The sequence below is a fragment of the Tribolium castaneum genome, chromosome 6 (assembly GCF_031307605.1).
Source record: "Tribolium castaneum strain GA2 chromosome 6, icTriCast1.1, whole genome shotgun sequence".
NCBI lineage: Eukaryota > Metazoa > Arthropoda > Insecta > Coleoptera > Tenebrionidae > Tribolium > Tribolium castaneum.
The window spans coordinates 7,683,327-7,697,454 of NC_087399.1; the positions used below are offsets into that span (position 1 = coordinate 7,683,327).

At 31.6% G+C, this 14,128-nt stretch overlaps 2 protein-coding genes across 2 annotated transcripts; both read right to left on the reverse strand.

Annotated features, from left to right (window-relative positions):
- Positions 1–1,303: 1,303 nt before the first annotated feature.
- On the reverse strand, positions 1,304–5,369 carry LOC103313930 (UPF0764 protein C16orf89). The gene is made up of 5 exons (XM_008198467.3): positions 5,185–5,369; positions 5,024–5,143; positions 4,720–4,969; positions 1,672–1,826; positions 1,304–1,616 (listed from the first exon to the last, which is right to left on the reverse strand). Exons 1-5 carry the CDS (start codon positions 5,342–5,344, stop codon positions 1,381–1,383), a joined length of 921 nt encoding a protein of 306 aa, XP_008196689.3. The 5' UTR covers positions 5,345–5,369; the 3' UTR covers positions 1,304–1,380.
- A 1,170-nt stretch (positions 5,370–6,539) lies between these two features.
- Positions 6,540–10,699, reverse strand: LOC660947 (UPF0764 protein C16orf89 homolog). The gene is made up of 5 exons (XM_008198466.3): positions 10,320–10,699; positions 10,144–10,272; positions 7,087–7,360; positions 6,882–7,042; positions 6,540–6,831 (listed from the first exon to the last, which is right to left on the reverse strand). The coding sequence occupies exons 2-5, from the start codon at positions 10,169–10,171 to the stop codon at positions 6,581–6,583; spliced, it is 714 nt and encodes a 237-aa protein (XP_008196688.3). The 5' UTR covers positions 10,172–10,272; positions 10,320–10,699; the 3' UTR covers positions 6,540–6,580.
- Between the last annotated feature and the right edge of the window lie 3,429 nt (positions 10,700–14,128).

The window sequence follows — 14,128 nt, forward strand, 5'->3', positions numbered from 1 at the left end:
CTTTGTTGTCTGTCTGTCTGTTTCATATTTTTGGAGCCAAATTTGAAAGGGTTCCCATTGTCCCAATGAATTGAAAATGAAAAATCAATTCTTTTTTTACACTCTAGTCTGATAAACTGAATGACTTTAGTTATAATCTATCAAAGTTTTTTAATATACTGAAAGATTTCAAGTGAAGACTTGACAAGTTGAACAAACGTTATCACTTGCAATTTGTATTTTTGGTTTAATTTTTTGCATTTCTAATATCGATTCTAACTGAAGTAGATTTTAGCCAGTCGTTATTTCCCCAGCTATCAGTTTTAATTTTGGTTCGTAATCACGAGAAAATCCTGCCATAAATCCGCATTAGGCACACAAACAAACAGACAGCTTTCCAATAATTTGAAAATTGCTCAAATAAGTGCAAAACTTGGTGCGAAAAGAGAAATTGTCTCCTTTTAACATAAAAATCCTCTCAGTGGTAAAAGTAAACTCTCTTTGGCAAATCAGCGACCGTTGGACTGAACCATGAATGGCATCCCATCCGTTAAAAGCAAAAGTGTCCGAGGGCAAGTCGTTAGTATTCAGCGCTTGGAGCCATACCAGCACAAAAACCGACCTTGAAGAAGGTGGACGTCGTCTGCGGCGACTTGACGACAATACTAAACACTTTTTACGCCCCAATATAACTTCATTCACCAGGGATATGGCCAAAGTTGGCCGATTCAAATTTACATTTAGGTGTGGGAAATAATTTATGGATGGAAGTGAGAGAATGGGAATGTGTACCACCTGCTTACCCACTTGCGGATTGTTTCAATTTCTTTCACTTGACTCTTACATTTTACCCAAATCGACGACGGGAAACTATTTACCGCGGTTTATTCCAAGCGGATTATTTTATTTTGCTATTGTAAATAATACAACAGTGATGTCACCATTGACGCGGATGAGATAAGATATTCCACAAATAAACAGGTTGAATCAACATCGTAACGAATTTATTGTACGGTTTTCTCAGGAAAAAATTCAAATTCTTGAGCTGCAAACGATTGCCTTGACCCCAACTTGCTGAATTATTTGAATTTTTTTCGCAACGCATTGCTGAACCGCTAAATACACTCCGATGACTTCATTCTTGCTACGTCAAGACTATTATTTACTGATCAATTCAAGGAAAATTAAACGTATAAACTATTAAATTAATAATGATAATAATTATTTAAAAAAAATTAATCGAGTTAGGCAACCAATTATACACCGACTAGTTTTACAGTGTTTAACGTAGGCAACACAAGTAATTGGACAATAAAAGCTTCGCTAATTATGCAATTGTGTCTTTATTTCAATTTTACGATACACATAATTTCAAAACAAACTAGCGCACCTACAAAAACTTTAATTCAAGTGATATTTTGGCATTTGTAGTAAAAATCTCAAATGCAGTGCCAGAGCGGCAGCCCCCAGGCCTGTGGTGTGGTCCGTACATCCATAAGTTATCACATTACTCGTTCTTTTAAAGTTTGAATCCTTGTTACTTTTAAAACATCCAACCGGAAGCTGCCATTCTAAAATTTTCTTTCTCCAATTTGTTGTCAAAAATTCAGAGTGGCCTTCAAGGCCACAAAAAACCACTAAAATATTGTTTTTTTTTTTTCAAATTTCAGGACAACTCCGATTTGTACTTACTCTGTTCTAAAGCTATGTCGTGGGCTGGAAAATCTAATTTTTCATTTGTGCGAATCTCGCGCCACATTAGTGAGCATAATTTTGTTGTCAAATCCTGGAATTTTTGGTTGTTGAAAGGACATTTTTTTAAACGTACGATTTGCAAGTAAAATACTCTAAAAATAGAAAGTTGAGCTTTTTGTTTCATTTATTTAAAAACCGGAGACACAGCTAGTAATTTAATTAGTCAAAAAACAAATAAGTACAATACAATACACAATAAAATTACAAAAGTAGGTTGGTATCAGTGTGTTGAATAAAAATATAAGAGACTTTTGGTCTTAAGTTTTGCATTGTTAATTTTGAAAACACAGACAATACGTAGAAATTATTTACTTGAAGCTAAACAAACAGTATTTTGCACGTAATGTAATACGTTTTTCGTCTATTTGGTTGCTTAAGGGATTAGGTCTGGTTTATTTTTTATCACATGCACTAAGAAAAGAACAAAAATGATTACAATCAGAATACAGAAAAAACGAAAACTTGAAAAACATTCTGCAATGTTCGAACAAACAAAAATAATGTTAGGAGTGTTTCTAGTTTCGGACTACTTGAACAAAATTTTGCAAGAAAAATGGGTTTTTATTAAAAAAAAACGTACTACGTAACATAAATTTGAAAAAAGCAAAAATAATTTTTCAGGAAAAAATTTGCAACGAAACTGTTTTCTCACTTAGGTATTTTTTATTTGATTTTTGAAATATTTGGCCTTATTATCCAATTCTGTCTTCAATTTTGTTCTACGATCCATAATTTTATTTTAAAGATATTAGAAGAAATTGTGCGACTAATTCGAATAAAACAACTTAGTAAAAATGTTTGTTTAAGTAGGTAGGTATAATATTTATCCACAAATAAAAAAATCATCAAGATCAATAACCAAGTCAAAAGAACGATTTTTGACGTAAAATTATCTGAGGATTTCAAATTTGTTTTTATTTTTGCGCTCAAGCTCACAGTTTTCAAGATATATTAGAGGAAAATTTTCCAATCTAATAAAAACAAATAAAATAAAAAAACGAACTGATCTACAATGACCTGCAGCCCTTTTATTAAGTTAACTAACTATTTCTGAGAAAAATTCTGTAGCAATCGAGTCAAAATTGTGCAAATAATACGAATAAAACAACTTGGACAAAATTTTTATTCTCTTATCTACCAATAAAAAAATCATTAAGAAAAGTATAATTAAAAATTCATGTAAAGGTAACCCAATTTGACGTAAAAATATTCCAGGATTTTAAATTTGTCCTAATTTTTGTTCTACGACTCTTGGATTTAAGAATATTTAAGGAAATATAGTGTTTTTTATTTTTCCAGTCTACCAAAAATAAGAACAAAATAAAAAAAATACAAACTGTCTTAAAACTACTTCTAGTCCTTTTTATTTCTTAGTAATTTATTTATGAGCAAAATTTTGCGAAAATCACGTCAAAATTATGCAACTAATCCGAAAAAAACATCACAGTCAAAATTTTTGTTTAAGTAGGTATGTATTTATCCACCAACAAAAAAATATCAAGATCAATAACCTAAAATGTATGTCAAAAAAACGTTTTTTTGTCGTAAAATTGTCTCATAGTTTTGTAGATATTTGACAAAATATGGTCGATATCAAGTTTACTAAACTTATAAAAAAATATATTAAAAAATACAAATTAATTTATAACGACTTGTAGTCCTTTTTTCTAGTTAATTAGCTATTTCTGAGCAAAATTTTCTGGCCATGTAATGAAAATTGTGCAAATAATCCGGATAAAACAACTTAGTCAAAATTTTTATTTTCTTATCTATCAATAAAAAAAATCATCCAGGCAACAATAACCGGAAATTCATATTAAAATATCTAAATTTGGTGTAAAAATATTATTTTTCAAATCTACCAAAAAATTATACAAAATAAAATAAATTTAAACTGACCTAAGAGTACTTAAACACCTTTACTTATTAATTATGTTTCTATTTATGAGCAAAATATTGTGAAAATCGAGTTAAAATTGCGATAATAATCCGAATAAAACGACTGATTTCAAATTTTTCTCATCCACCAATAAAAAAAATCATCAAGATCACATTAACCAAAAAAGTATGTCAAAATAACGACTTTTTGATGTAAATTTGCATGAGAATTATAATTATTTATTTTTGTTCCATGACTCATAGTTTTGGAGATATTAGACGACAAATACGAAAAATAAAGATAAATAAATATAAAAAAATAGAAATAAATCTAAAGCAACTTGCAACCCTTTTTCCTAGTTAATTAGCTATTTCTGGGCAAAATTTTGTGACAGTTGAGTTAAAATTGTGCAAATCCGAATGAAACAGCTTAGTCAAAATTTTTATTTTATTATCAACCAATGAAAAAATCCTAAAGATCAACAGTAATCAAAAATTCATTAGAAAGGTCCCTACATTGACGTAAAAATATCCAAGGATTCCAAACTTGTCTTCAATTTTGTTCTATGATTCGTGGTTTTGGAGATGTTAGACGAAATATGGTTGGTCGTTTTTTATTTTTCCAATCTACCAAAAATAAATACAAAATAAAAAAAATTGTCATTGATCTGAAACTACTTGTTGCTTTTTAGTTTTTAGTTATGTACGAGTATTAATGAGTAAAATATTGTGCTAGTCGAGTCAAAATTGTCCAAATAATCCAAGAAAAAACAGTAAAATTGTTTTGTTTAAGTAGTTATCCACCAATGAAAAAATCACAAAGACCACAGTAACCAAAAATGTGCGTCAAAAAAATGCTATCTTGACGTAAAATTGTGGGAGGTTTCCAAATCTGTATTTATTTTTGCATTACGACTTATAATTTTCGAGATATTAGACGAAATACAATTGATTTTAATTTTTCTAATCTACTAAAAATAATAAGAAAATTTTTTAAACTAGTGTTTGTTTAACTTCAAGTTTTTAGAGCTATTTCAATAACTGCCTACATCACACAAATAAAGCAGCGAATTGAAGACAGAAAAAATATAAAAAAACATTACCAACCTGTGTGAAAGTAGATAACCAGTATCGACCCTTGGTGCCAACATCATTTCATGACAAAACGCACTAACGTAGCAATTTTTTTGCAAAATCTCCATCAAACAATAATCACTTGGCACACCTTTGTACGAAGCACGTTTATTTTTGATAAAATCATCAACAGTCCAGTTTTTATAAATCCCTAAATCGTCCAAAGATTTGTGAAAATGCACCTTGTGAAACCAATTTTCAGGCTGCAATAAATATCTCTCCACTACAAAACCAAAAATTACGCACAATTTTACACAAGAGATGACACCCAACATACAAATGACCATTTTGTTCGGACTTTTGGGCAAAATCGGCGCAATCTCACCTCGAACCACCTCAAACTTCCTCAAAAGCGCTCCAGTGTCAAAGTACGAATCCTCAATTTGCAAAATTTGGGCTTCGGGACAATTAATTGAATGAAAAATTCCCTACACTTACCTTCGGCCAAAACAAGGCCCAAAAGTCCGTCAAAATTAAACTCCTCAAAATGCCCCAAGGCGAAATCAGTGAGGCGGTTCAAGCCCTCAAAAACCTCCCCAATTTGCCCCAAGCTGGGCGAGAGCAACGACAACAAAACCAAACACTTGAACCAAGCCATACTGTGATAAATTATCGCAAAACTCATAGCTTTTTCATAATTTATTCAAGTGGGTGCGTAAACACAACTAAAACCATTCGGAAGCGAGTACAACATTATGCCCATTTTTATTATTTATTTATTTATTTATTATTTATTATTTATTTATGGTCACCTTTACTTATTAATCATGTTTCAATTTATGAGCAAAATATTGTGAAAATCGAGTTAAAATTGCAATAATAATCCGAATAAAACGACTGATTTCAAATTTTTCTCATCCATCAATAAAAAAAAATCATCAAGATCACAATAACCAAAAAAGTATGTCAAAATTACGACTTTTTGATGTAAATTTGCATGAGAGTTATAAATATGTATTTATTTTTGTTCCATGGCTCATAGTTTTGGAGATATTAGACGACAAATACGAAAAATAAAGATAAATAAATATAAAAAAATAGAAATAAATCTAAAGCAACTGGCAGCCCTTTTTCCTAGTTAATTAGCTATTTCTGGGCAAAATTTTGTGACAGTTGAGTTAAAATTGTGCAAATCCGAATAAAACAGCTTAGTCAAAATTTTTATTTTATTATCAACAACAAATAAAAAAATCCTAAAGATCATCAGTAATCAAAAATTCATTAGAAAGGTCTCTAAATTGACGTAAAAATATCCAAGGATTCCAAACTTGTCTTCAATTTTGTTCTATGATTCGTGGTTTTGGAGATGTTAGACGAAATATGGTTGGTCGTTTTTTATTTTTTAAATCTACCAAAAATAAATACAAAACAAAAAATAATCATTGATCTCCAACTACTTGTAGCTTTTTACTTGTTAGTTATGTACGAGTATCAATGAGCAAAATGTTGTGGAAATCGAGTCAAAATTGTCCAAATAATCCAAAAAAAGTAGTTTAGTCAAAATTTTCTCTTTAAATAGTTATCCACCAATAAAAAAATTACCAAGACCACAATAACTAAAAATCTGTGTCAAAAGCATGCCTTCTTGACGTAAAATTGTGGGAGGATTCCAAATCTGTATTTATTTTTGCGCTACGACGTACAGTTTGGGAGATATTAGACGAAGAACAACTGATTTTTATTTTTCCAATCTACTAAAAACAATAAGAAAATTTTTAAACTATTGTTTGTTTACCTTCAAGTTTTTAGACACTTGAACCAAGCCATACTGTGATAAATTATCGCAAAACTCATAGCTTTTTCATAATTTATTCAAGTGGGTGCGTAAACACAACTAAAACCATTCGGAAGCGAGTACAACATTATGCACATTTTTTATTAAATAGTTCAAGTATAAACTAAGAACTGCGGCTCCAAGTCCGGTGGTGTGGTCGGCACATCCGTCCCCAAACTCGTTGGTTTCCCTCCTAGTCCGGGTGTGGGCCCTCACCGGAAAACAACCGGAGTCGTGCTGGGCTTCGAGGATTTTCTCCAACCACTCGAATTTGAGAAAATCGGCGTATCCCTCATATCCACACAAAAGTGCTAAAAATTAAACCTGAATTTACTCTTATTAAAAATTGGAAAAAACCAACTCTGTTCGAGGAACAGGTCGAAAATTTCGTCCAAACCCACGAAATACTCCGCACTTATCGTCTCAGTGTAAATACTAGCGCAGACTTTTTTAATGGCAGTGGCCAGGCTTTTGGGGGACATTTTGCACTGTCTGGCCCTGGCAACCTGCAGGAGCAACAACCTGAAATTTTTTGTTACTAGTGTTTTTTGGGGTTAAAAAAATACTTGTGGGTGAGGATGTATCCAGCGCCTTTTTCCAAATTTTCGACAAAAAGTTGGCATTTGTGGCTCAAGCGGCACTTTTTGCCCCTAATGTCCAGCGTGCTGTTGACGATGAGTGATAAGCACTGGTCGGAGAAACCCTCGGTGTAGTTTTCGTAAGTCCGTTTCGAGAAAAGTGTCTTGACGCGACTTTCCCGAGCGTAGGCCATTCGGAATTCGGCGAACTTGTAGCGGACGGGTTTGGGCCACAATTCGGGCACCACCACGTGTTTAGCGACTGATAAAAAATAATTTTTGGTGGTGGTTTCAAAAAGAGGTTGTTCTAATTAAACGGAAATTTACCGATGATTCGAAATTTTTTACCAAAAATAAATTCTTGTGGTTGACCAAAATTAATAGAGGGGCGTTCTCACGGATCAATTTGGTGTTTGCAGTTAAGGTTGATAAACAAAACCTGAACGAAAACCATCATGAGAACCATTGTTTCAACTAAGTCGTTGATAAAATTTTTACGAAATTTTTCATTCAAGTTTTGTGGATTAACTTTAATTGGCCAACTATTAATTAAATATTGGAAAAAAAATAAAAATTAATTAAAAAATTGAATTAAAACTAATTTTAAAACTGTTAAAATGATTTTGATTTTAAGATTTCCGCAAGATTTTCCCGAATTTTTTAATGATTTTGTACACCGAACTTTTTTTTGCTTCATAATTAGAACAAGTTTAGTTGAGTTTCTAGATACTCGTAAGTTAATTTATTGTTTAGTTGAATAATTGTGTCTTTTTTTTGTTGAACACAATTCTTGTATTGCATTATAATTTTTTATTTTATTTCCTATAATTGGGCTTATCTTGTTTTACCTGTTGGAAATCAATGAATACTTATTATTTATTATTATTATTTAACTAAATATTTCAAGTTAGGCTGTTGATTGGAGCAAAAAATAATCAAACGGTCGTTGACGTTGTGAACCATTTTCTATTGTCAAGAAATAATTTCCACAAACCAAGTTGGAATTACTTGAACTCCTTCAGTATTAAAATTTTAATTACAAGTTATTGAAAACTTATTAACTTTTGAATAATTATTTACCGCTATAAGAAATATAGAAATTTTATGATGTAGAAAAAATGCCAAAGTCTTGATTTTTTTAATTGATTTTTAAGAAATAAACACCATCAAAAGATGAAATTGTAGAGTATTAAATTCTTTATTTTTTTATTAATTATATTTATTAATTTATTATTTTTTTATTAAATTAGTAAGACTGCTGAAAATACCCAAAATTTAGCGTTTGCTATTAGACAGGTAATCATTATAATAATTAAGGCCGGTGTATTAAAATCTCAATAAAAATTTAATTAAGATTGGCTCTTTGAGGAATGCCTTATAATGATAAAATTTATTGGTATGAAGGCTAATGACATATGAATTATTTGAGATTGAGATTTCTGAATCAAGACCCCCTCACACTTTAGAGACAAAATGCACTGTTTTGGTGATAAGTTCGAAGAAATTGTTAAGGGTGCTTTTACTAACCGTTATTCATTTATTTATTCATTTACCAATCTATTTATTTATAAAATTTCAAATTTGTTTAAACATGTACCTAAATCATTATTTTCATCTCCGTCATCCATATAAACTACCCCTTGCATGAAAAGTTGGGGGTTAAAATTTTAGGGATTTGTTTTTTTAGGGACGCAGAAAGTCATCGAAATACGTCTTTGTAGCTAGACCTGGTTAAAGCGAGAGTCAGATAAAATAAAAAAATAAAAAATTTGTGTTTAAGAAATTGAAAAAGATGTTAAAATTATAGTTTTGGAACAAAATAGGTTCTATAATATTGGTCGTTCTAGAAAAAACACTAGAATTTTCGGAATCAAAAAGAAATTTTTCCTACAATTGGTTCTCTAATTATTATCAGCATTCGGAGAATTAATCACAAAAAGACTGAGCTCAAGGATAAATGGTAATGCTAAGCCTAGTCCAGGCCCAGTCCTTTTCAACTTAAAAAAATATGGATAATCTTGGAAAAATCTTGAGTAAATCAGATGAAATCAAAGAAAATCGTGATTAAATCAGAGGAAACCTGGTGTAAAAAATTTGGGGTGCAGTTTACCTTCAGAGGAATGTCATATTTTTTTATTTACCACCTCGTTTATGGTCTGACATTTAAAAATAAATCAACTATTTTGCAAACTAAATGTATTTTTTCTATTATACAGAGTGTTTCACATAACTTTATGAGGCCAGCGCCTCGTGTTTGCACCTAAATATACAAAAATCACAAAAAGTAGATATAGAGAATACACATTTAATTATTTAATTTTTGGACACCCATGACAGTAGTTGTCGGAAATGTAAGATGTATTACATTAATATACGTAAATTTCTGTTTTTTACAAACAATTATCATGTGTTCTATCAAAAGATGGCATAAATATGATACTAATTTATTTATCTTAATCACTAACTAACGTAAACAAGCTATAGAAGACTATCCAATTTTTCAGCATTTGTAATCGAGTTTGTATAGGAATATGGTGGCATTTTACAAGCGCAGGCCTTGTAAAATTATGTGAAACATCCTGTCTATATGACGGATTGGATCCTAGAAAAAATTGTCTATGCAATAATAATATTAATGCTTGTGTTGATGCCTTCTGTAAGATTTTTAAAAGGCTGTTAAAACTGAACACGCAAATCAAAAAATTTCATTGGCTGTTGCTGTAGCAACAATGCTTAACACTCTTAAACAGCCTTTAAATTTTAACTGGTTTATTACAGAATTGGCTTTAATATGCAATAAAATACTAGAAGTTTATAAATAAAAAAATCTTCGATAGTAATAACTAATACCGCTCTCAAAATGCATCAGTGTATCAAAATTTACTTATATCGAGATAAACGTCAAAATTTGACAAAACTTGAAGCGTCAACAGTCAACTTTTAACGTAATTTTTAGAGAGAAAATGAACAATTTTCCCCAAAATTGACTTGGTTCCGTTTAATTAAAAACGAGCTTAAATTTTCGTTGTTGTTCGCAGAACTTACAATAGTTCCAACTGGGTTGCTGTTGCATCAAAGGGGCGGTTTTGGCAAAAATTAAGCCCGTTTTATTCTTGAGTTGTCTGAGTTGGGCCCGATAGGGCCCTGGATGAGTGACAGTATCGTCGATAATCGCTAAACTGTATTATTAAAAGGGAGGATGTTATAAGGGTTGGACTCACCGCCGGCTAGGACCACCCCAAATAAACAATCAACATTGATTATTTCATACTGTTCTGAAAGATAATCCAGAGTGAGTCCCAGCTTATCCAGAACTTTGCTGATAACATGCTCTGGCGAGATATTTGACAGGACTGGGACGCACACGACCCACAATCGCGAAATAAAACCGTTTCCACATCACTGAAAATAATCGCAGGTGACACGCGGTTTTTATATAGGGGAAAAATCCCAGTGGCAGGTCGTCGCGGGCGCTGGAGGCACTTCTTGGAGGTCTGGTGCGAACAAGATGAAATTATCGAATTAGTTAAAGGATTGTTGATCAGTTTGTTGGCTTGGATTTGGTTAAGTTGAGAGCTTTTTATTGGAAGATGCAGGAAGGTTGGTTAGGGGGAAAAAAACGGGTACGTCGCTGGTTAAGTGCCCGAGGAGCTGCTTTGTATTCATAACGGTTGTGCCACTTGATGAAGCCATAAGTCTTTATTAAGACCAGATGAAACTGATGAAAACAATTCTAATCCCGACAACGGCGGAATTGAGATTATTTTTACATTGAGCTAATCATCTTCAAGAGCAGAGAGCACCAATTTTTTTTATTGTTTCTGCAAACTTTTTTCATAAACATAAGCCTAAAATTTTTGACTAAAATCGAGTTTTTTTTTGACGAATATTTGTTTCTAATTCTAACATAATACCGACAAAGTTGACCTAAATTGGCTCAAATAATTAAGCACAAAATCGCTATGAACGAGTTGAAGTAATTATTATTTTTGCGTGAAACTCTCTGTATTTAAGTGTTATTAGTCATTAAATTATTTTTGTTCAAAATTTAAAGAAAATCGTTCAGACATGGTGTATGAAACAGCAATTTTATTACTTAAACTCGCCTAAAACAAAGATTTTTCTGTAAAAAATCCTTTAAAATGTTTTGTTTCTTTTAAATTTAGTATCTTTCGGATGACTTCAAAAAAATGATTTCAGATTGTTTAATTAAAATTAAATTAATTAGAAATTACGTAAGCAAAAATGTCTTGTGATAGAAAAACGAAAATGACTAAAACTCCAACAAAATCTTTCTCTTAAAACTAATTTGTAACCGCTCAAAAATGGCCGCATTAACGTTATTATGATCTCAAGTATAGTTATTAATTATACGAGTGCGAAAAAAAAGCTTAAACTTTGAGAGCTGTCGTTATGCAACGAGCGCATGCGAGTCATAAAAACACAAATAACTTAAATTGTTTGGTTTAACGAAATCTTTAGAATTATTCATTATGGTTCAATTACAAGTTTAGTCGCTTAAAATTGTCGAGTAAAAAATAATGAAAAAGAAGAGAAGAGAAGAGAAGAGAAGAAAAGAGAAGAAAAGAAAAGAGAAGAAAAGAGAAGAGAAGAGAAAAGAAGAGAAGAGGTAAAAAATAATGAAAAAAGAAGAGAAGAGAAGAGAAGAGAAGAAAAGAGAAGAAAAGAAAAGAGAAGAAAAGAGAAGAGAAGAGAAAAGAAGAGAAGAGAAGAGAAGAGAAGAAGAGAGAGAAGAGAAGAGAGAAGAGAGAAGAGAGAAGAGAAAAGAGAGAAGAGAGAAGAGAGAAGAGAAAAAGAGAGAAGAAAGGGAAGAGGAAGAGAGGACTCTAGAAGAGAAAGAGAATAGAGAAGAGAGAAGAGAGAAGAGAGAAGAGAGAAGGAGAGAAGAGAGAGAGAGAGAAGAGAGAGAGAGAAGAGAGAAGAGAGAAGAGAGAAGAGAGAAGAGAGAGAGAAGAGAGAAGAGAGAAGAGAGAAGAGGAGAAGAGTGAAGAGAGAAGAGAGGAAGAGAGAAGAGAGAAGAGAGGAAGAGAGAAGAGAGAAGAGGAAAAGAGAGAAGAGAGAAGAAAGAAGAGAAGAGAGAAGAGAGGAGAGAGAAAGAGAAGAGAGAAGAAAGAAGAAGAGAAGAGAGAAGAGAGGAGAGAGAGAAAAGAGAAGAGAGAAGAAAGAAGAGAAGAGAGAGAGAGAGGAGAGAGAAAAGAGAAGAGAGAAGAAAGAAGAGAAGAGAAGAGAGAAGAGAAGATAAGAGAAAAAAGAGAAGAGAAGAGAAGAAAAGAAAGAAGAGAGAGAGAGAAGAGAGAAGAGAGAAGAAAGAAGAGGGAAGAGAGAAGAGAGAATAGAGAAGAGAGAAGAGAGAAGAGAGAAGGAGAGAAGAGAGAGAAGAGAGAAGAGAGAAGAGAGAAGAGAGAAGAGAGAAGAGAGAAGAGAGAAGAGAGAAGAGAGAAGAGAGAAGAGGAGGAGAAGAGAGAAGAGAAAAGAGAGAAGAGAGAAGAGAGAAGAGAGATGAGAGATGAGAGAAGAGAAGTAGAGAGATGAGAGAAGAGAGAAGAGAGAAGAGAGAAGAGAGAAGAGAGAAGAGAGAAGAGAATAGAGAAGAGAGGAGAGAGAAAAGAGAAGAGAGAAGAAAGAAGAGAAGAGAGGAGAGAAGAAAAGATAAGAGAAAAGAAGAGAAGAGAAGAGAAGAGAAAAGAAAAGAAGAGAAGAGAAGAGAAGAGAAGAAGAGAGAAGAGAGAAGAGAGGAGAGAGAAAAGAGAAGAGAGAAGAGAGAAGAGAAGAGAGGAGAGAAGAGAAAAGAAGAGAAAAGAAGAGAAAAGAGAATTCTTAGAAGAAGAAGAAGAGTACATGTCTATTCTACGGACTGTTTATAAAAGAGTGTAAGATCTCAGATGGTTCTAAAATTTGAATTTGCTGCATTTAATTACTTTATTTCTATAATATTTCTAAAAAGTACCCACTTTTAAGTACTCAAGCAACCAGTAAAACCAAATTTTTTGTATACTAACATTTTTCGTTATTTCTTAAAGGAAGTGGCATACTTTTAATACCTACTACGATCCTACATTCATTTATAGACAGACTGTATTATACAGACAAATAAATAACTGAAGCTCATTAAACCGAGATTGTAGCTCAAAAAAATCTTTCATTTCGTTTTTGTTAGTTTTTGGTATCTGGTTGAAACAATAATTGCTGAGTTGATTTTCTTTTAATTCAACTTTTATTTTGTATTTGGAGGTAGTTTTATATTCTTAGTTTTAGTTTAAATGAAATATTATTGCTTTATTTTATTTATTTATTTTCTAAAGAGACGTAAAGACAATAAGATAAAAAATTAGAAGTGTGGTAATAATAACTAATTTTCTCCTTTTTTTTTCATTGAATGGAGACCACAGCATAGAGTCAATTCTCAATTTTCTCCGCCAGATAACATTCAATTATTAAAAAAAAATCTCGTTTCCTTTTTACGCCAGTATTCTTCAATTGGTGTCAATTATTTCACTGATTTCAACCTTAAAGATGACAATTTTTATAAATATTTTGTCAAAACCAATCAGAACAACTGTGCTTCTGACTCAAAAATGAAATAAATCGCTTGGAAATTCCTTGAAAAAGACTTAATTTGAAATAAAAGGACTTGCGTAAAAAAGTTTTTAAACTTAAATCACCTACAAGTGGCTGAAATAGTTGCACGATTCGATGAGCTTGTCTTCAAGGTTTACTGTTGTGTTTCTGGTTAAAAAACAGGCTGAAATTTGACTGAAATAAAATCTAATTTAAAAAAATTTAGGTATGGTGGAGTTTTAATTTAATTTGGACTCCGCTGGTTCATTATAACAGAATAAATGGTTGAAACTAAAAAAAAAACTTTCACATCATTTACTAAGTTATTTTTTTATTTCGAATCGGTTTTAATCAGTTTTCAAATTTCGTATAAACTTAAAAAAAACACATTTTTATTTTACAAAAGTACAACCTTTTTCATTAACTTTTACTTTAAATATTTTCTGTATCA